The sequence below is a fragment of the Salvelinus namaycush genome, chromosome 25 (genome assembly GCF_016432855.1).
Source record: "Salvelinus namaycush isolate Seneca chromosome 25, SaNama_1.0, whole genome shotgun sequence".
NCBI lineage: Eukaryota > Metazoa > Chordata > Actinopteri > Salmoniformes > Salmonidae > Salvelinus > Salvelinus namaycush.
This window is the reverse complement of record NC_052331.1, coordinates 34,170,162-34,190,241: the sequence shown is the minus strand read 5'-3', so window position 1 is coordinate 34,190,241 and position 20,080 is coordinate 34,170,162. Positions and strand designations below refer to the sequence as shown.

At 41.9% G+C, this 20,080-nt stretch overlaps 2 protein-coding genes across 3 annotated transcripts in view; one reads left to right on the top strand and one right to left on the bottom strand.

Annotated features, from left to right (window-relative positions):
* Positions 1-360: 360 nt before the first annotated feature.
* The window catches only part of cdc73 (cell division cycle 73, Paf1/RNA polymerase II complex component, homolog (S. cerevisiae)), a 36,804-nt gene continuing 17,084 nt past the window's right edge, over positions 361-20,080 (top strand). For both annotated transcript variants that reach the window (XM_038964328.1, XM_038964329.1), the window contains exons 1-10: positions 361-506; positions 1,436-1,541; positions 1,740-1,809; positions 1,923-1,985; positions 2,246-2,298; positions 2,563-2,651; positions 3,319-3,532; positions 8,236-8,334; positions 8,737-8,815; positions 9,427-9,491. In XM_038964328.1, the coding sequence (XP_038820256.1) occupies positions 376-506; positions 1,436-1,541; positions 1,740-1,809; positions 1,923-1,985; positions 2,246-2,298; positions 2,563-2,651; positions 3,319-3,532; positions 8,236-8,334; positions 8,737-8,815; positions 9,427-9,491 (969 nt within the window). In that variant the 5' untranslated portion in view covers positions 361-375. The remainder of the gene's footprint in view (positions 507-1,435; positions 1,542-1,739; positions 1,810-1,922; positions 1,986-2,245; positions 2,299-2,562; positions 2,652-3,318; positions 3,533-8,235; positions 8,335-8,736; positions 8,816-9,426; positions 9,492-20,080) is intronic.
* Positions 10,995-17,122, bottom strand: LOC120020619 (beta-1,3-galactosyltransferase 2-like). Its single transcript, XM_038964330.1, has 2 exons — positions 16,968-17,122; positions 10,995-12,579 (listed from the first exon to the last, which is right to left on the bottom strand). The coding sequence occupies exon 2, from the start codon at positions 12,327-12,329 to the stop codon at positions 11,130-11,132; it is 1,200 nt and encodes a 399-aa protein (XP_038820258.1). The 5' UTR covers positions 12,330-12,579; positions 16,968-17,122; the 3' UTR covers positions 10,995-11,129.

Sequence of the window (20,080 nt, the reverse complement as noted above, 5' to 3'; positions counted from 1 at the left end):
ATTTAGACAAGACAACCTTAATAAAGTATTTCATGGACATTTCTTTACTATGTGTGTATTTACTTTACAAAATGTACCTTTTACAGAGAAGGCAAGCAAGTATTTTGTGGCTATAAAAGGGAATTCAAATTGTTTTGAGTCATAATGGCCATGATTGAATTATGATACATTTATGCATTTTATATATGGAGAACAGAGATAATAAAAAGTGAAATGTAATGCAATTTGTGTTCAGAATAGACCTATCCATTGACACGGAACACAAATACAACTGGAAATTGGGATCAGGCATTCTGTGAGACCACATTGGATTATGTTGATAGGTGACTGGGGGCCTTGCAATCACGCTCGCTAGTTACATGAAGACAAGTGAAGATGGCGGACGTGTTGAGTGTTCTTCGCCAATACAACATCCAGAAAAAAGAAATCGTCGCCAAAGGAGACGAAGTTATCTTTGGAGAGTTCTCTTGGCCCAAAAATGTCAAGACTAACTATGTCATTTGGGGGTATGTTAAATTAGCTTATAAATTGGTAAATTACTCGCTTCAGTCGGCCTGTTGTAGCTAGGCTAGCTAGTAACGTTAATAGCTAATGTTAGCGAGATAAGGTTGTTGATGCCAGAACTTTTCTTGCCGTGTTTAAAAGGTACTAGCTACTATTTGCACCGAAAGATAGCACATGCAGTTATCATTTATTGTTAGTTTGGGGGGTTTAACTAGCACGTTAGCTAACTATCTAACGTGAATTGCTTTGTGCAAAAGCAACAACCCAGGCAACGTTGTCATAAGCAAGCTGTCATGCTTGCAAACCCGCCGTAGTTAAGTTACAGTATTGCAACTAACGTTAGCTATTATTGATTTCCTCGGGTGACCGTACCTGTCACCATGTTTTTACATTTCTAGCTTGCCAGCTAGACATTACTTTGATGTTTTGTGTCAGCTAAGTATTTCCTGGTTTTTGCAGAACAAGCAGTCGTTCAGGCCGTATGACATGGAATAGTTGGACAACCTAATTTTAACCCAACAAGTTGGACCATTTGGAAGTGTCATTGAAAAGCTGTGACATAGTCGTCACAGCTGGTCACTATTTGTGTGTAACGTCATTAATAAAATACAGGATTTAAACTATTTATCTAAGCCTTCACTATTAATGCATGCATTGTAACTAAATTCCAGATTAGTTCCACAAGAGGGCACCTGGATTTTACTGAAAGAACTGTAGACAATGGGCAAAACTACTGGTCAATGCTGACTAGTGTTGCAAAATTCTTTTAACTTTCCCAACATTCCCTGGTTTTCAAAAAATCCTGGTCGAAGGATTCCCGATTTCATGTTTATTCCGTGAATCTTCTAACAAACATTTCTGGAAAACCTAGGAATTTTGGGAAAGTTATTTTTAATTTTGCAACGCTAAAGCTGAATGTAATGATTTTCAGAACTGGAAAGGAGGGTCAGCCCAAGGAGTACTATACTCTGGACTCCATTTTGTTCCTGCTCAACAATGTGCATCTCCCTCATCCATCCTACGTGCGAAGGGCTGCAGTAAGTAGACTTCATGTCCTCACTGCAAGTGAGAGTTGTATAGAGTTAGTTGAATACTGCTGCCATGTGTCATGGATGTTCTGTCTTAAGTGTTGCCAGTGGTCTATTGATTGTCATTGCCAGAGGCGTTGTTGTGACCTTGGTAAATTGTGTTGTATTTCACTGTGATTTACATGGGTTTTCTGATCACCCCCTAAGACAGAAAACATTCCGGTTGTCAGAAGACCTGATAGAAAGGGCTTGCTATCCTATCTCAATGGGGAAAGTTGTAAGTATAAATTGAAACCAAATCAGATTTAACACAGTGAAATTAATGCACACACGTTGATTCCATTGAAATTATTGTACTAAAGCAATTTCCATTTTGATTTCTCTTCACAGCTACTTCGACAAGTATCGACAGAAGTGCCCCCATAGAGATTGGTTTGCAAAGGCCAACGCAAGGTAGTTTTAGCATTTTGAATATGACAACTCTTCCATTGATTGAATGATTTAATCCATGTGTATTAGAAAATGTGTTCCCTTGAAACGGATATATCAACAGTCCATGCTGTAAGGCCTAATATACTATTTTGTTCACCATTGGCCTGTGTTGCACATGCAATCAGCTTGGTGAGAGTCATTTTAGATATTGTGCAGATTAGAATTGGAAAGGTATTGCATAATTTTGCACAAGTTGGCTAATTAATCCTTTATTGCATCAGTCAAACGAGCAGCAGATGAGGTGTCATCTGAAGCCAAAAAACCAAGGATTGAGGTATGTAATATGACCGGTGCCATTCAGACTCCTCAGCTCAGTTCTTTATAGAACGTTCTCCTCAGCTCTAAAGGAATTCTCTATAGGTATCCTGTTTAACAAGATGCCAGATAACTTGCCTGTTAAGACAATTCTATCCAAAGCAATTTACAGTACAGTGAATTCATACATTTTGAGAATATGATCCCTGCAGAAATTGAATACATGGTTGTCTTTTATCATACGGAGCATTTTACCATTCTAACACATTCTGTTGTTATCTAGGATGAGGAACGAGTGCGACTGGACAAGGAGCGTCTGGCTGCTAGACTGGAGGGCCACAAAGAGGGCATAGTGCAAACTGACCAGATCAGGTATGAGGCGCCTACACCCTTCCATCATCCAGTCGCTTTTATTTATTTTTTATTTTTTACGGTTCAACAACATAATGCAACTGGCAGCATCAAGCTGAATTGCGAGTATAGATTTGTTAAAAATATAGGTCCTAAGCAATGGATGAAAGTACCTAGTAATGTTTATAATCTGCTGTTGCCTTGAGTAGAGCAGTCTTATGACTAGCGTTAGGATGGGTATGAAGGTACTGTCATTGAACGTCCATAGTTACAAAATGTGGGCCTTTATCATGAAGCCATTCACCGTTGCTACACAGGTTTTAAGAAGCTAAGGTATCCCAATGAGAGCAGGCTGACATAAATACAAACCAGGAACCTTGCCTTATTCACTAAACACTGCATTATTTAAATTCGCTGCTCAATCAACCCCAAACATTAATTTCTACTCGAGGCAGCCTTGCTTTTTATTAGCTTTTTTTCTATTTTCTTTCTTCTCCCCACTAAATTATCATCTCAGGGGAGTGGGAAAGTGTAAAAATAACGAAAACATTTTCAAATCACACATGCATATAATATACACTTGTACGTGTGTAAAATAGGACAAATGTAAGCACCCATCTAATTATTCATGTGTTCTGTCATCTTAGCTGGTGAAATAAGGGCTAATAGAGATCACCTCTGCCCCCAGGTCACTGTCCGAGGCCATGTCCGTGGAGAAGATTGCCGCCATCAAAGCCAAGATTATGGCCAAGAAGCGCTCCACCATCAAGACAGACCTGGATGAGGATATCACACTGAAGCAGAGGAGCTTTGTGGATGCCGAGGTGGACGTGACCAGGGACATAGTCAGCAGGGAGCGGGTGTGGAGGACCAGGACCACCATCCTACAGAGCACTGGAAAGGTCAGAGGTCAACCCCTAGACTAGAGTGTCTATGACTATGGGGTGCAAGGGTCATGCTGTCATTAACACCCTGTGGATGCGTCACAATCAACCTCATCCGCCTATGTTGAACTTGAAAGGTGACACCGCTAGAGCAGTGTTTGTCAGACAATGAGACATCCCAAAAATGGGTGTTTTCACAAAATCGTATGTAGCGTTCAAACGGTTTGGCCTACAAACTATTGAGCCCTCTATGAGTCTCATGAACACGATGGTGTTTTGCTCTGTGATCTCAAGTGTCAGGAGACTCGCCTGAAGTTGGTACAACCGATCTGCCAACTTCTGTCTATAGCATCGGACCCGTTTGAGGTACACTCTAATATAACCCCTCTGTGCAATGGTGACTGTCTCACGAACATGTACAATACCAGTCAATGTTTGGACACACCTACTCATTCAAGGGTTTTTCTTTATTTTTACTATTTTCTACATTGTAGAATAATAGTGAAGACATCAAACTATGAAATAACACATTAAATCATGTAGTAACCAAAAGAATGTTAAACAAATCAAAATATATTTGAGATTCTTCAAACTAGCCACCCTTTGCCTTGATGACAGCTTTGCACACTCTTGGCATTCTCTCAACCAGCTTCGAGGTAGTCACGATGGGAACCACACATGCGGCAATCATCCGTTCACCTACTCTGCGTCTCACAAAGACACAGGGGTTTTGTGGACTTATCAGACCAAAGGACAGATTTTCACCGGTCTAATGTCCATTGCTTGTGTTTCTTGGATCAAGCATGTCTCTTCTTATTGGTGTCCTTTAGTAGTGGTTTCTTTGCAACAATTCGACCAAGAAGGCCTGATTCATGCAGTCTCCTCTGAATAGTTGATGTTGAGATGTCTGTTACTTGAACTCTAAAGCATTTATTTGGGCAGCAATCTGAGGTGCAGTTAATTGCCCATTTCTGAGGCTGGTAACTCCAATGAACTTATCCTCTGCAGCAGAGGTAACTCTAGGTCTTCCTTTCCTGTGGCGGTCCTCATGAGAGCCAGTTCCATCATAGCGCTTTTTGCGACTGCACTTGAAGAAACTTTTTCAAAATGTCTTAAAGTAATGGACTGTCGTTTCTCTTTGCTTATTTGAGCTGTTCTTGCCGTAATATGGACTTGGTCTTTTACCAAATAGGGCTATCTTCTGTATACCACCCCTACCTTGTCACAACTGATTGGCTCAAATGCATTAAGAAGGAAATAAATTCCACAAAAAGCACACCTGTTAATTGAAATGCTTTCCAGGTGACTACCCCATGAAGTTGGTTGAGCGAATGCCAAGATTGCAAAGCTGTCAAGGCAAATGGTGGCTACTTTGAAGAATCTCTAATATATTTTGATTTGTTTAACAGTTTTTTTGCTTACTACATGATCCCATATGTGTTATTTCATAGTTTTGATGTTTTCACTCCGATGCAAACTAGTCTCCTTTTGGCGAAATTCAACGTTTTTAATCCAAAATAGGTGACTTATTGATAAGTGTAGATCCAATGAGAAAAGTTTGGGTGGGGGCTTTGGATGACTACTGGCTGTATGTGAACGAGTGATGGCGTTTGGAGCAATACTGGCTGTATGTGAACGAGTGATGGCGTTTGGAGCAATACTGGCTGTATGTGAACGAGTGATGGCGTTTGGAGCAATACTGGCTGTATGTGAACGAGTGATGGCGTTTGGAGCAATACTGGCTGTATGTGAACGAGTGATGGCGTTTGGAGCAATACTGGCTGTATGTGAACGAGTGATGGCGTTTGGAGCAATACTGGCTGTATGTGAACGAGTGATGGCGTTTGGAGCAATACTGGCTGTATGTGAACGAGTGATGGCGTTTGGAGCAATACTGGCTGTATGTGAACGAGTGATGGCGTTTGGAGCAATACTGGCTGTATGTGAACGAGTGATGGCGTTTGGAGCAATACTGGCTGTATGTGAACGAGTGATGGCGTTTGGAGCAATACTGGCTGTATGTGAACGAGTGATGGCGTTTGGAGCAATACTGGCTGTATGTGAACGAGTGATGGCGTTTGGAGCAATACTGGCTGTATGTGAACGAGTGATGGCGTTTGGAGCAATACTGGCTGTATGTGAACGAGTGATGGCGTTTGGAGCAATACTGGCTGTATGTGAACGAGTGATGGCGTTTGGAGCAATACTGGCTGTATGTGAACGAGTGATGGCGTTTGGAGCAATACTGGCTGTATGTGAACGAGTGATGGCGTTTGGATCACTACTGGCTGTATGTGAACGAGTGATGGCGTTTGGATCACTACTGGCTGTATGTGAACGAGTGATGGCGTTTGGATCAATACTGGTTGTATTCAAGGCTCAGCCAGTCGTTCACATAACAGAATGCAGCACTCGACTGAAGAGAGAAGAGACAACCAATGTGCTAGTTACATCATCAGCGTGCGATCTGGAAAGACAGCGGGAGAGTGGAATGGCAGTTTGCCAGTTACAGCAGCGCGTCCCCTGAACGATAACGGGTAGCGTAAGTGAGAAGCCTGACCACGGAGACGGGGGCTAGAAGGTGATGAAGTGTACTTCATGAGCTGTAACCGAAAAACAAGTGGCATTTGGAAAGTTTGAGGTGAGGGAGAAACTAGTGGAACAAGTATTGTTAGCATTGTTTAGTATCTTGTTAGCCAGCCAGAGAGATGTTGAGCAACATCAGCCAACTTAACTGATGAAATATTTGAGTTTATGGTGTGAAAATGAGCTTGCTAATAAAGTCAGACAGCTAATGTTAGCTAGCTAACTTTACATCAGATGAGCTAACATCTAGTAACCTGACTAATTCGTTATAGTATTAACTGGTCTACGACTCCTTGCTGTTCCTCAAGTTATAATGCGTTAGTTGCTTACCAGACACTGGGAATCTGTGTGAAATGTTAACTAACCACTATCTGTGAACTAATGTTTTCCCTCTACAGTATGTGGTTAATATTCAGAATGAGAGAATTAGGTGAAAATGAGGCATTGCTTGTTAAACAAGTGGATTCAGGGATGAAGTGTAGCTGGAGCTGGGCCTGAGATGAAAGGAATACCACACACTTTCCCTTTTTCTCACTTCTTCAATACAGTGGATTAAAATGGGTATTCCAGGTGTACTCTCTGCCTGAAAGAGACCCTTGGTTGGCATAATTGATATCATGCTCTGTTGGCATATTGTAGAACAGGCAGAAAGTGTACAATGTAATAATGTGCACTCTCAAAGAGAGTGCTTATTTTGTGTTTGAATTTGACAGTAACACTTGCGTGTGAGTGGGTGGGGGTTTATTTAATGTTTTACTCAGTGAATGTTATTTTTGCACACATGTAGCCTTGTGCACTTGATCAATGTCTAACATGGTGGCCACTATAATAGAGCAAAAATAGAATGCCTGTTTTTCATTATATTTCTACCTTAAGATGTTTTCCCAAAGTGCAATAGTTAGATGTGTGTAGTCACAAGCATTCTATTATAAACATTCTATTATAAAGGCTGTCATGGTAACAAGCATTCTATTCTAAACATTCTTATTATAAAGGCTGTCATGGTAACTGCAATATTAGTGTATTGTTTTTTTCTCAAGACTTAAGTGTCATTTGCAGTGAAGTCTAGGCAACAAATAACTTTGGATTGCTTTCTTTACATTTCTTTTTTAGCTGTGAGTTAGGTTCACATTAAACACTTTATTTTACACAGAGACTGATCATGTAGATCATATTTTGTTTAATTAGTTAACCAGCATTTCCCACTACTGTCACCTTTTTGGTCCCTCACCACTTTGCATCCCTGTTCACTATTATTCTACAAGGTAAAATAATATAGAAAAACCCTTGAATGAGTTGGTGTCAACTTTTGACTGGTACTGTACATGTCTGTTTTGCTCTGGGACACCCACAGGCCTCACAAGACTTGTCTGAAGGTCCCCCGGTACTAGTTGAAAAAATGTATGCAAGTATTTATAGACTGTTTTTAATGCAAAAAAATATGGGGTTAAATGCATGTTCAAACATTTTATTCAAAAAAATATATGCTATATAGAAGAGACTTCAGAACAAATTCCTTTTGACATTTTTGGGGGACTATCTGTTCCATGTAGTGACTCTGTTATTCAATGCATTTGTATGGGCTAATGGCAGTAAGGCCAAAAATACTTTTTCATATAATTTTTTATTATATATATATCTTTATACTTCAATGGGTCTTAAAATTCAATCAAATACGTAAATTATCCTTGGTATGGCCTTAATACAATTCCATATAACTTAGTAGAACCCCCCCCCCCCCCCCCCCCCCCCGGCTTAGACTCTGATGGGTTAAGGTAATGAGATGGACATTATTAGGAGGAACCCGGCCACATGGGAAGAACACGCATGTATTCACTCCATGTCGACATTACCGTGTTCGGATCAGCTTCCCCGGTCCTAGCCTTGGAAGGGTGGCGGCAATGGTCCATATCCGTAGCTGATCAACAGTCTTTGGCTTATCTGTTTTCACACTTCAGTGTTCTTTTAATGCCTGCAGGTGGCAGCATCACCTCACCTTGGTTTGGTGGTGATATCTGCTGTTCTCTTATTAAACAGAACAGTAGATATCGCGCCTACCTTTTTTACACTGACGTCTCGTCTACCTTTTCTTTTCTTTTTTTTACAATGTGCTTATAAATCTTATGCTCTTGCAGAACTTCTCCAAAAACATCTTTGCCATCCTGCAATCGGTGAAGGCCAGGGAGGAGGGACGCGCTCCTGAGCAGAGACCAGCACAGAACACCACTCAGGTGGTAAGGAACAGCCCATGTTTGATTTTGGATATAAACTGATGTAGATGTACCTTATAGTTTGATTTTGGATACACACTTTTGCATCCTAGGAATCCAGCCATGTGATTTCATTTTTTCCGTTGTGATGTAATTAATGCATAATTGAGACTGACTTCCATAACCAGTAAAGGCTCTTGCTGAGGAGTTCCATAAAAATAAATACCTCCCTGTTCTAATTTCTCCAAGAAATGGAGCTTGAAATTAACTGGGAGTTTCTCCAGAAAAGGGTCAATGAGTATTTAACCCGTCGAAGCAGGGTTGAGCGTAGTATTACCACTGAACTCTCCGTTATAGTCGTCTCTATTTGGATCGTTCATTGGAAATGACCTGTGTTTTATGTGTAACCTCTTATCTCCCCTCAAGGACCAGTCCATTAGGAACAAACAGCCTGTCCCAGCTGCTTATAACCGATACGATCAGGAGAGATTCAAAGGAAAAGAGGGTGAGTGGTAGAGCTGGGATGATAAACCGAAAATTATCACTTATCGCAGGCATTTGACTGATTATCGTTCATTATGATAAGTAGCCTATACTAGAGAAATGTGATGTTTTTAAATTAAGTTTGCTGCTATATTTGATTGTTAATGGGACAATTGATGGCTACAATCAAACTAGTTAGTAGTTTCAAGAGAAGTGTGGTGCACATGAATGTTATAAAATTGATTATCTATTTATTGTTATTGCATCAATGCATGCCATTTATCGTGATATAGATTTTTGCCCATATCCTCCCAGCTCTAGTGAGTGGGACCAGGGCACATATTGTCATGTGACGTGTGCTGCTTTGTAAATATGGCCATGAATAGTAACATTTGGTGTGTGTGTGTGCATTAGTTTTAGCTGACCTGAATGAAAGTTTGTGTCTCTAGTCACGTACGCATGCGATGTATATGTTCATAGATGGTGCTTTACTTTGTAACGTAAATATATATTTTAGTGTTATCCATTTCATTTCCTTACACAGTAATGAACAAATGAAGATACACCAAAAAATGTTACCTATTTTTTAATGAAAAGTAAGATGCATTATTGATTAACTAATTGTGTCCTTAGAAACGGAGGGTTTCAAGATTGACACCATGGGAACATACCACGGCATGACCCTGAAGTCTGTGACGGTAAGCTCATCCTTTCGTCTTCTGCTACCCTAGGCATCTTGTAGTTTAACATATATTCAGGATGTTTAGTCCATGCAGGAATCGAACAACCCCATCGTTGAAGGGTGACCCTGAAGGAGGCACAGTGATGCCAAAACATTGGTGATTTACCCAATAAATTACTGGGAGTTTATATAGTGTGTGACTCTATTTTTATAGTTTATTTAGTCCGCACCTCTACATAACATATTTTTATTTTAAAAAAAATGCCAGCCCAAAACATTTTTGGGGACATAATTACACAAAAATACAATTTAATAAATAAGGATGACCATGCTTTGTAATGTTTCTAAAACAATACATGAATTGTTAAGAAGTAATGTGGTATATTGCTCAATTTAATGCAAATGATCAGAGACCGGAGGTTACTGTGGTAATGGGGACACTCGACTCCTGTCACGTGTTTCTGTGAGATTTGGGATCTGAGCAATGGATCTTTGCTTTGTTGAAGCAGCAGACTAGAACTAATGTTGAAAAACAACCAAGCTTGTAAACAAAACAATGTAAATAGCGAAGAAACACAAGGACAAAGTCTCACTTTGTAGACTTTTGAGTAAATGCCTGTTCGCAGCACCTCCAAAAATGATTCTCAGTACTTCACTCAGTGAGCTCAGCTCCCCTGCCAGGCAGTGTTGCTGTGTGAGGTGTAGTATTATCTATTAGTAGCTATGAAACAAAAGAGCAGAAATACTTTGAAAACAGATACTGCAGAGTATTTTTCTAACTTGCACATGTGCTTATACTTGGCTTTTGACTTGTTATTCGCATATGTAATGCTCGCACTGTAGAGCCCTGCAAATTCACCACCTGCTAATGTGGCTGGTGAAATACATTCTTACCCTTCCAATACCTCAATCTACTCGCATTTGACAGGTGTTAATTTTATGCTCTGTGTACCACCCAGATCCGTTTCCTCTCTCAACCACATGCTCTACTCTTGCAGATATCCTATATTTCATTCTTCCTGCATGTCAACTGCTACTTGAAATGATTCAATGTTCCTTTTGTTTTTTGATACCACTAGAAGTGGTTTTACCACTGCTCAAGTATGCCCAAAGATCTTTTGGGGGAATAATTTAAGTACCCTTGAAGGCTCTTTGAAACCCGAACATAAAAAAAAAAAAAGGGGGGACATTATTTAAACCCAAGTTGAACAAAATGTATACCAGACCGTGACAGTCCACCAATACAGTCTAAGATTTATCAGTATCCCCTGTTCAAATATAATGGGCCCTTCACGCAAACACAGCGATGGAGCATCATTTTCACACGTAGTTCTATGTACTTTGTGTGGCTTAAATGTTGGAACGGCCTGTAAATGACGCTCCATTGCGCTGTTTGTGTAGCGGCTTTAATTCAGGTCTTCCTCTCTATACCGACGCATACATTTTTTCCCAATTAATATATTAAACAAAAAAATATGAACTGGAGTGCCAGTAAAAAAAAAAGACTTTCCTCAACCAATAGTTTGTCCAAAAACGTGCTTTAATCGGTTACATCTTGCCAGTGACTCCTGCACAGGCCATGATCTAACATCACCCTTGATCCTCTGTCACCAAATAGGCTGTACCCATGCAGTCTCTGGTGAAACCTGCCCATCTAGTCGTTGGATGCGTTGATGCAGGCGTTGCGCTGCAGGTGGTGCCAGTACTTGAGCAGTTCGTTGGGGTGAAACTGGTGGGAGGTGATAAGGTGGCTGTACTTGCAGCTGGAGTAGGACACCCGCCAGTGGTTGAACAGGAACTCATTGGGTGGCGGTGTGGGTTCGATCCGTAGCTTGGCCAGGCAGATGCCCATGTAGACGTCCTCCAGATGCAGCCTGCGAATGCCTAGAGAAGCCCTGTAGATCTTCCCCGCCAGGTCCCCCGAGAACACGTAGCCAGTTCCTGAGCAGAAGGTGGGGTACCTCTCGCTTGGATACAGCTCAGGGGACATGTACCACTTGCTGTTCTTATTCCTGTTGGGCGCATAGCCCTTCATCAGGTAGCCTGTGAAATAGTCACGTTTGGGCTGATTTTTGGGCCGGAGCAGCTTGTGGACGAGATACTTGGTGTTGACAAACATGTCACTGTCTGTCTTCATGACGTAATTGGCGCCCGGGCAGTGCACGGCCACCCAGTGCATGCCCATCAGGGTTTTGATGGTTAGGTTGTTGTACGTGTCCATGAAGTCCTGCTGGATGATGTCATGGTGTCTCCTGCTCTCTGCCTCCAGGCTGCTCTGCTGCAGGCGGCCCACCTCACCCTTCTTCACACCCAGCAAGAAGAGCCGGGCAAGGCCTGGGACCACACTCTCGTTTCCCCATGTTTGCCGGATGGCCTCCCTGGCCTCCACCTGCTGGGCCTCCGTGGCTATCAGCAGCACCAGTAAGGGTTCTGGGTCGCCCTCCCGGCACTTGTTGGGCTCGTTGATGATGTAAGGGTAGGGTTCCGATGTCAGCAGGCCCCCTAGCCCGACCTCTCCGCTCAAGCTAGCATTAGTCGCCAGCGAGCTCTCCAGTCCCGTAACTCGCTGCGGAGAGGACTCCCCCTGAGGGGAACTGAGGTTGGCATTCATTTTCAGAGGTGCAGGGGGAACCGGTGCATTCCTCCATTGAATCTGTGAGGAGCTGTGATTTCCTTTGTCTATGGCGTGTAGTCCTCCCTCAGTGTAAGCCACTGGGTTCTCCCTCCGCAATGTTGGGCCCTTGATGCCCGGCAGCCAGTCCTGATGACGCAAGATGACCAGGACCACCAGCAAGGAGAGTAGAGACAGGAGCCTGGCGACGTGAGTGCAGCAGTAGCGCCGCCTCCACTGCATGGTGGCTGTGTGCACCACCTCACTTGGGCAGCGGCGACACCCGGTCAGGTGCTTGTCGTGTGCGAACAAACCTTTATTGCCGATGACAGGGTGACGTGTCGGGAGTTCCTAAGAGAACTACACCTGGGGTGGTGCATGCTGTACTTCCATTCAAGTCACTTTAAATTGCTGGTCAGATGTCAGTCCTGCCTGTATGTTTCAACCAGCTTCATGCTCTGAGACGAAGTGCAGTCTTCAACAGAGGCTTTATCTAGGAGAAAAACAAGTTATTTATATATATATGAGGTAGATCAGCTTTAATATTGCAGATTGTAGCTTCCTTCAATGTAATTGTCTGCATTTCCAATCCCCCATATATTTTTCTGGTAAATATATATATATATATTTTTATACATACATTACTGTTCAAAAGTTTGGAGTCAGTTGGAAATGTCCTTGTTTTTGAAAGAAAAGCACTTTTTGTCCATTTAAAATAACATCAAATTGATCAGAAATACAGTATAGACGTTAATGCTGTAAATGACTATTGTAGCTGGAAACAGCTGATTTTTAATGGAATATCTACAGTTGAAGTCGGAAGTTTACATACACTTAGATTGGAGTCATTAAAACTTGTTTTTCAACCACTCCACAAATTTTTTCTTGTTAACAAACTATAGTTTTGGCAAGTTGGTTAGGACATCTACTTTGTGCATAACACAAGTAATTTTTCCAACAATTGTTTACAGACAGATTATTTCACTTATAATTCACTGTATCACAATTCCAGTGGGTCAGAAGTTTACATACACTAAGTTGATTGTGCCTTTAAACAGCTTGGAAAATTCCAGAAAAGGATGTCATGGCTTGAGAAGCTCCTGATAGGCTAATTGACATCATTTGAGTCAATTGTGGGTGTACCTGTGGATGTATTTCAAGGCCTACCTTCAAACTCGGTGCCTCTTTGCTTGACAACATGGGAAAATCAAAAAAAATCAGCCAAAACCTCAGAACTAATTGTAGACCTCCACAAGTCTGGTTCATCCTTGGGAGCAATTTCCAAACGCCTGAAGGTACCACATTCATCTGTACAAACAATAGTACGCAAGTATAAACACCATGGGACCACGCAGCCGTCATACCCCTCAGGAAGGAGATACGTTCTGTCTCCTAGAGATTAATGTACTTTGGTGCGAAAAGTGCAAATCAATCCCAGAACAGCAAAGGACCATGTGCAGATGCTGGAGGAAACAGGTACAAAAGTATCTATATCCACAGTAAAACGAATCCCATATCAACATACCTGAAAGGCCGCTCAGCAAGGAAGAAGCCACTGCTCCAAAACCGCCATTAAAAAATCCAGACTGCGGTTTGCAACTGCACATGGGGACAAAGATCATACTTTTCTGAGAATTGTCATTTGGTCTGAAAAACAAAAATAAAACTGTTTGGTCATAATGACCATCGTTATGTTTGGAGGAAAAAGGGGGAGGCTTGCAAGCTGAAGAATACAATCCCAACTGTGAAGCATGGGGGTGGCAGCATGTTGTGGGGGTGCTTTGCTGCAGGAGGGACTGGTGCACTTCACAAAATAGATGGCATGATGAGAAAGAAAAATATGTGGCTATATTGAAGCAACATCTCAAGACATCAGTCAGGAAGTTAGAGCTTGGTCGCAAATGGGTCTTCCAAATGGACAATGACCCCATGCATACTTCCAAAGTTGTGGCAAAATGGCTTAAGGACAACAAAGTCAAGGTATTGGAGTGGCCATCACAAAGCCCTGACCTCAATCCCATAGAAAATGTGTGGGCAGAACTGAAAAAGTGTGTGTGAGCAAGGAGGCCTACAAACCTGACTCAGTTACACCAACTCTGTCAGGAGGAATGGGCAACGTTCAACTAACTTATTGTGGAAGGCTGCCCGAAACGTTTGACCGAAGTTAAACAATTTAAAGGCAATGCTACCAAATACTAATAAATACTAATTGAGTGTATGTATACTTCTTACCCACTGGGAATGTGATGAAATAAATAAAATATGAAATAAATCATTCCTTAGACTAGTTGAGTATCTGGAGCATCAGCATTTGGGGGTTCGATTACAGGCTCAAATGGCCAAAAATAAAGTACTTTAGACTGACGAGTTTCAAAAGTTTCTTGTTCTGAGAAATTAAGTCTATTCCATGCGAGAAACTGAACATCTCGTACAACGCTGTGTACTATTCCCTTCACAGAACAGCGCTAACTGGCTCTAACTAGCACAACTGAGCAAGAGGACACGTACATTAGTGTCTTGTTTGAGGAACAGACACCTCACAAGTCCTCAACTGGCAGCTTCATTATATAGTACCCGCAAAACACCAGTCGCAACGGCAACAATGAAGAGGCGACTCCAGGATGCTGGCCTTCTAGGCAGAGTTGAAAAAAACCGGCCAATATAAAGAAAATATTTAAGATGTGCAAAAGAACAGACACTGGACAGAGGAAGATTGTAAAAAGTGTTACGGATAGACAAAACTAAGTTTGAGGTCTTCGGATCACAAAGAAGAACATTCGTGACATGCAGAAAAACTGAAAATATGCTGGAGGAGTGTTTGACGCCATCTGTGATGCTTTGGTGGTGGTAAAGTGGGGGATTTGTACAGGGTCAAAGGGATCTTGAAGAAGGAAGGCTATCACTTAATTTTGCAACGCCATCCAATACCCTGTGGACGGCGCTTAATTGGAGCCAATTGCCTCCTACAACAGTACAATGACCCAAAGCACAGCTCCAAACTATGCAATAACTATTTAGGGAAGAAGCAGTCAGCTGGTATTCTGTCTATAATGGAGTGGCCACCACAGTCACCGGATCTCAACCCTATTGAGCTGTTGTGGGAGGAGCTTGACCGTATGTTACGTAGGAAGTGCCCATCAAGCCAATACAATTTATGGGAGGTGCTTCAGGAAGCATGGGGTGAAATCTCTTCAGATTACCTCAACAAATTGACAACTAGAATGCTAAAGGTCTACAAGGCTGTAATTGCTGCAAATGGAGGGTTCTTCGACGAAAGCAAAGTTTGAAGGACCCATTATTTCAATAAAAAAATCATTATTTATAACCTTGTCAACGTCTTGACTATTTCCTACTCATTTTGCAACTCATTTCATGTATGTTGTCATGGAAAACAAGGACATTTCTAAGTGACCCCAAACTTTTGAACGGTAGTGTACGTACCTACATACATTTTAAAATATATATATTTTCCTTTTATAATTTCCCGCAAACACGACAAACAATAACACTTATGCTTCTACTTCCAGCTTATACATACTATATACATTTTACATACAACATTTTACTACAGTTATATTTTGTTTTTAGACCTGGCCATCCTCTTTTTCTGATGTCCATCCAGTTTGATTTCTATTTGCTGTATAATTGTAACTGATAGTTAACACCCAAGCTGAAACCATCAAACACTTGGTGTGGGGTGACCTGAGCGATTTGTATTGGTGTCTCGACCATAACACTTAATCTACTAATTAATTATTAATTCTGAGAAGTGTAATCAGCTCTTCAAAGCTTATGAGCCCTGTTTAGCATGTCATTTTAGAGATTAGACTGGCTAATGAGTCTCACCAACAGCTCTCTCAGAAAGCAGGGAACTGTCATTCATACTATGTAAAACTGGCAAAGTGTCAAATGGGCTGGGTGCGCCCCTAACACTGTCTGTCTGGTCTTTGACAGAGTTGGAGATCCAGTACAGTTGTTTTTACACCTATGCTGCGGTTGAATTGTGTATCGTATGAAACTCTACACTGCGGCTGATTTTGTCACTTACTGACGAGTTGGCATCAATTGTTTTTCGTGATGAAGAAAAGAGCAGTTGGGAGACGGCTACGTGTTTATCATTCTGAGCAGATCTCTGGTCAGGTCAGAGATGACTAATGAGGTTCGTGTAGGAACTCATCTGTCAATTGAGGCAACGACTATTCCTTTAGAGAGACTATTCTGATCTGCTGTATACCACGTACACTGGAGGCATTGATAAAGCTGCTTGGGAAAAGTACTTGTTTGGAGATGAGGAGAAAAGGACTTTGATATTGCTTTGCATACATTTACGTGTCAGTGTTATTTGCGTATCTCCTTGTGAAGCATCTTTTTTTTTTTTAAGGTGAACACCTATAGGTGGGTGGACTAGATGGTGAGCTTCTCTGACAATTGGAGGAATTCATACTGAGATGGGAAGTGGTCACATTTGGCACAACTCAAGCTGACTGACATTTTTAGGAAAACTTTGCTCCGGCATTAAGTAGGTTTGGTTTAGATTGCTGTAAAAGCAATGCTCCATTTGCCCTTTTTGTGCCAGTAGACCCCAGGAGTGGTGTGGGTTCTCTCGCATTCGACTGGATTACATGCTGCCCTCTTAAGACGCCCCCCCCCCAGACAAAGGGTTGTTTTGTGCGTGCGCTGAAAAGCCCAATGTTAAGCCCTCATGGAAACATCCTCAGGAACACAAAGAAACACTTACACACCAATATGTTCTAAACAAAAACAAGCCAGAAACTGTGTATTTGGCAGTTTTTACTACAACTATGTTGTTGAAGAGTGACGTGTGAGTATTTGTCAGCTGTGTTTGTGCTGGAATTGAGCATGTCGGACTAGAAGACATACCTGTTCCCAGTGCAAGTCGTTTCGGAGGAGGACGGAGGGATTGTTTTGCACATCTCTCAGGGTAAAACAACCTCCCCATGCCTCTGCCCAGTGCTGCCCCTAGATTGAAAGGTTTATCTATATCCTCTTCTCCCTTCCCACAACACACCTTGGCTCTCATCACCGTCGCACAGTTACACTTCTATCGCTGCTCTTCTCCCACTGGGTGGTTGGCCCAATCACGCGGCCACTGCTTCTATGGATCCGGTCCTCAGGTTTGGACGCCGTCGTTCCTCTGCAATGTTTTCTCAGTTATTCCTCTTACTGCAAACATGCCCATACGCAGAACCGTCCCTCCGTTGGTTTCAGTTCAATATTACTCACATGGGAACACTGTGTGTTTGGAGCACCAGCAATGCACTCTCGGGTTCAATGTTGCTAATAACTTGAGGCTAACAGAGCCATAGAGATGAGATCCAGCAGATCACCGGTACCGCTGCTGAGCTTGGCAAAGTTGTCCCGTACTCTGCACTCCACTCCAGTCGCGACGTTGCTAGGCAGAATGCGGGATGAATGTATACCTGCCTGTTCTTTTCTCTGTACGTCTCTGGTTGTCTCAGGCACTCTGCATCTGTCTCACTGCTCTTATCTTTTCTGCCCTCGCGCTTCCTCTTTCCCTCTCTCTCTCTGGGGGGTGATACTGAGGGGGCAGGGCTATTTTCTCTGTACGGTCTGATAGACAGCTGCAGGCTTGGTGATTAGTATGCTCCACGTCTCACACACTACCCATGGCTCTAAAAGAGGGGGAGGGTTTCTGAACTATTAATTCCTACTCCCCCGATGGAGGGTGAAAGAATTTGAGGGGAGGGTTACAGTGCTCCTTTCCCAAGGCATGTTGTCTTATGTCTCTATGTAGTGTTGTGGTGTGTCTCGTCGTAAATGTGTTCTTAACTGACTTGCCTAGTTAAATAAAATGTAGCCAATCTCTCAATAGCTGATCTTCTCCAGAGCATTTGTAGGGACTCCAAACCTTAGGCTAAATGCCTTTTTTCCACCCTTTACCGGAGTGACAATTGTAACTGTAGCGTGTTCTCGCTGGAGCACAACAAAATGCTATTTCACCCTGCCACCCTGGCTTTATATCTCAATTCTTTCCCCTTCAGGTTTCTGTGTGCGAGAGGGATATGAGAAGCTTCTAGTGGGGTGGAATATGGCGGGTCCGGTTGTGGTGTTTTCAGGCTAAAATAGCACCCCACACACACACACACACACAAGTCAACTCAAACAGATCCAGCTCGTAGAAGCCCCAGCAGCAGATTTTATTTTAGAATGGAAAATTTATGGTTTTATGCAACAAATGTTAGTGCATCGATTCTTTCCTCTATTCAAACTGAATCGTTTCAAATTTAAAGGTATTGGAGCCCATGTATCTAGATGGGTAATTCAATCATCTTGAAAGGGAAAGCTGCACATCCCTAATGAATGTTAGAGACCATGAGTTGGATGGAACTTACCTTCTTTCTGCCAGTATGTCGAGTTGGATCTTGTACCCATAGGAGCAAAGCAGGAAGTCTGTCCAATGTTTTTAGTTGATTTAAACTAAACTAACATTACAAATGTTTTATTTCATTGCATGAGCCTTATTCGTTATCATTTGAATGAACATTCTATATTACATGGAAATTATTGCGTCACAATACCAGACAGCCATTGTTCGGAGAAGTGTATAGCTGCAGCCCAATATGGCAAACAGGATGGGTGTGCAGTGCTGTTTCCCTTTCGTTTATTACCTCAGTCAGACTGACTCAACTACCGTACATTGCGCTACTGTGTTAGGCCAGACAATTGATTCACTGTTTGAATGATTCCCCCCCCCCCCCCCCCCCCCCCCCCCCCCCCCAGAAAAGTGAAGCGAGCAAAATTATGTGTATGTACAGTTAAAGTTGTAAGTTTACATACACTTAGGTTGTAGTCATTAGAACTTGTTTTTCAACCACTCCTCAAGTTTATTGTTAAAACTTCTTTGGGCTAGGGGGCACTATTTTCACTTCCGGATGAAAAGTGTGCCCAAAGTAAACTGCCTGTTACTCAGGCCCAGAAGCTAGGATGTGGATATAATTGGTAGATTTGGATAGAAAACACTCAAGTTTCTAAAACTGTTAAAATAATGTCTGAGTATAACAGAACTTATTTGGCAGGCGAAACCCCGAGGACAAACCATCCAGGGGAAAAAAATGGAGGTCACTGTTTTCAATTCGCTTTCTATGGGAAACAATATTTGAGGCACCTGGTTGCAGTTCCTATGGCTTCCACTAGATGTCAACAGTCTTTAGAAATAGGTTGATGTTTTTATTTTGAGAAATGAAGTAGGGCTGTTCATTGTGAGTGTCAAGCCAAGTGGACTCTATTGTTTGTTGCTCACGACCTGGAGCTCGTTGATTTTATCCGCTATTGAACACAGTATATTCCGTCTTAAATTTGGTCGATTATTTACATTTTAGGATACCCAAGGTTGGGTTAGGAAAGTTGTTTGAAATCTTTGGACCAAGTAACAGGTAACTTATTAGATCATTTGTAGTCATGTTGGGTGAGTTGGAACCGGTGTTTTTCTGAATCAAACACGCCAAATAAATGCACATTTTGGGGATATAAAGAAGGAATTTATCGAACAAAATGACCATTTGTGATGTTTCTGGGACATTTTGGAGTGCCAACAGAAGATCTTCAAAGGTAAGGCATGAATTATATCGTTATTTCTGACTTTCGTGTCACACCTCCCTGGTTGAAATATGTTTGTCATGCATTTGTATGCTGGGGCGCTGTCCTCAGATAATCGCATGGTTTGCTTTTGCCGTAAAGCCTTTATGAAATCTGACACGTCGGTTATTTTGATGTATTGCACATGTGATTTTATGAAAGTTAAATATTTATAATTTAATTTGAATTTCGCGCTCTGCAATTTCACCGGATGTTGTCGATGTTCCGCTAGCGGAACGTCTAGCCGTAGCAAGTTAACAAACTAGTTTTGGCAAGTCGGTTAGGACATCTACTTTGTGCATGACAAGTCATTTTCCCAATAATTGAGACAGATTATTTCACTTATAATTCACTGTATCACAATTCCAGTGGGTCAG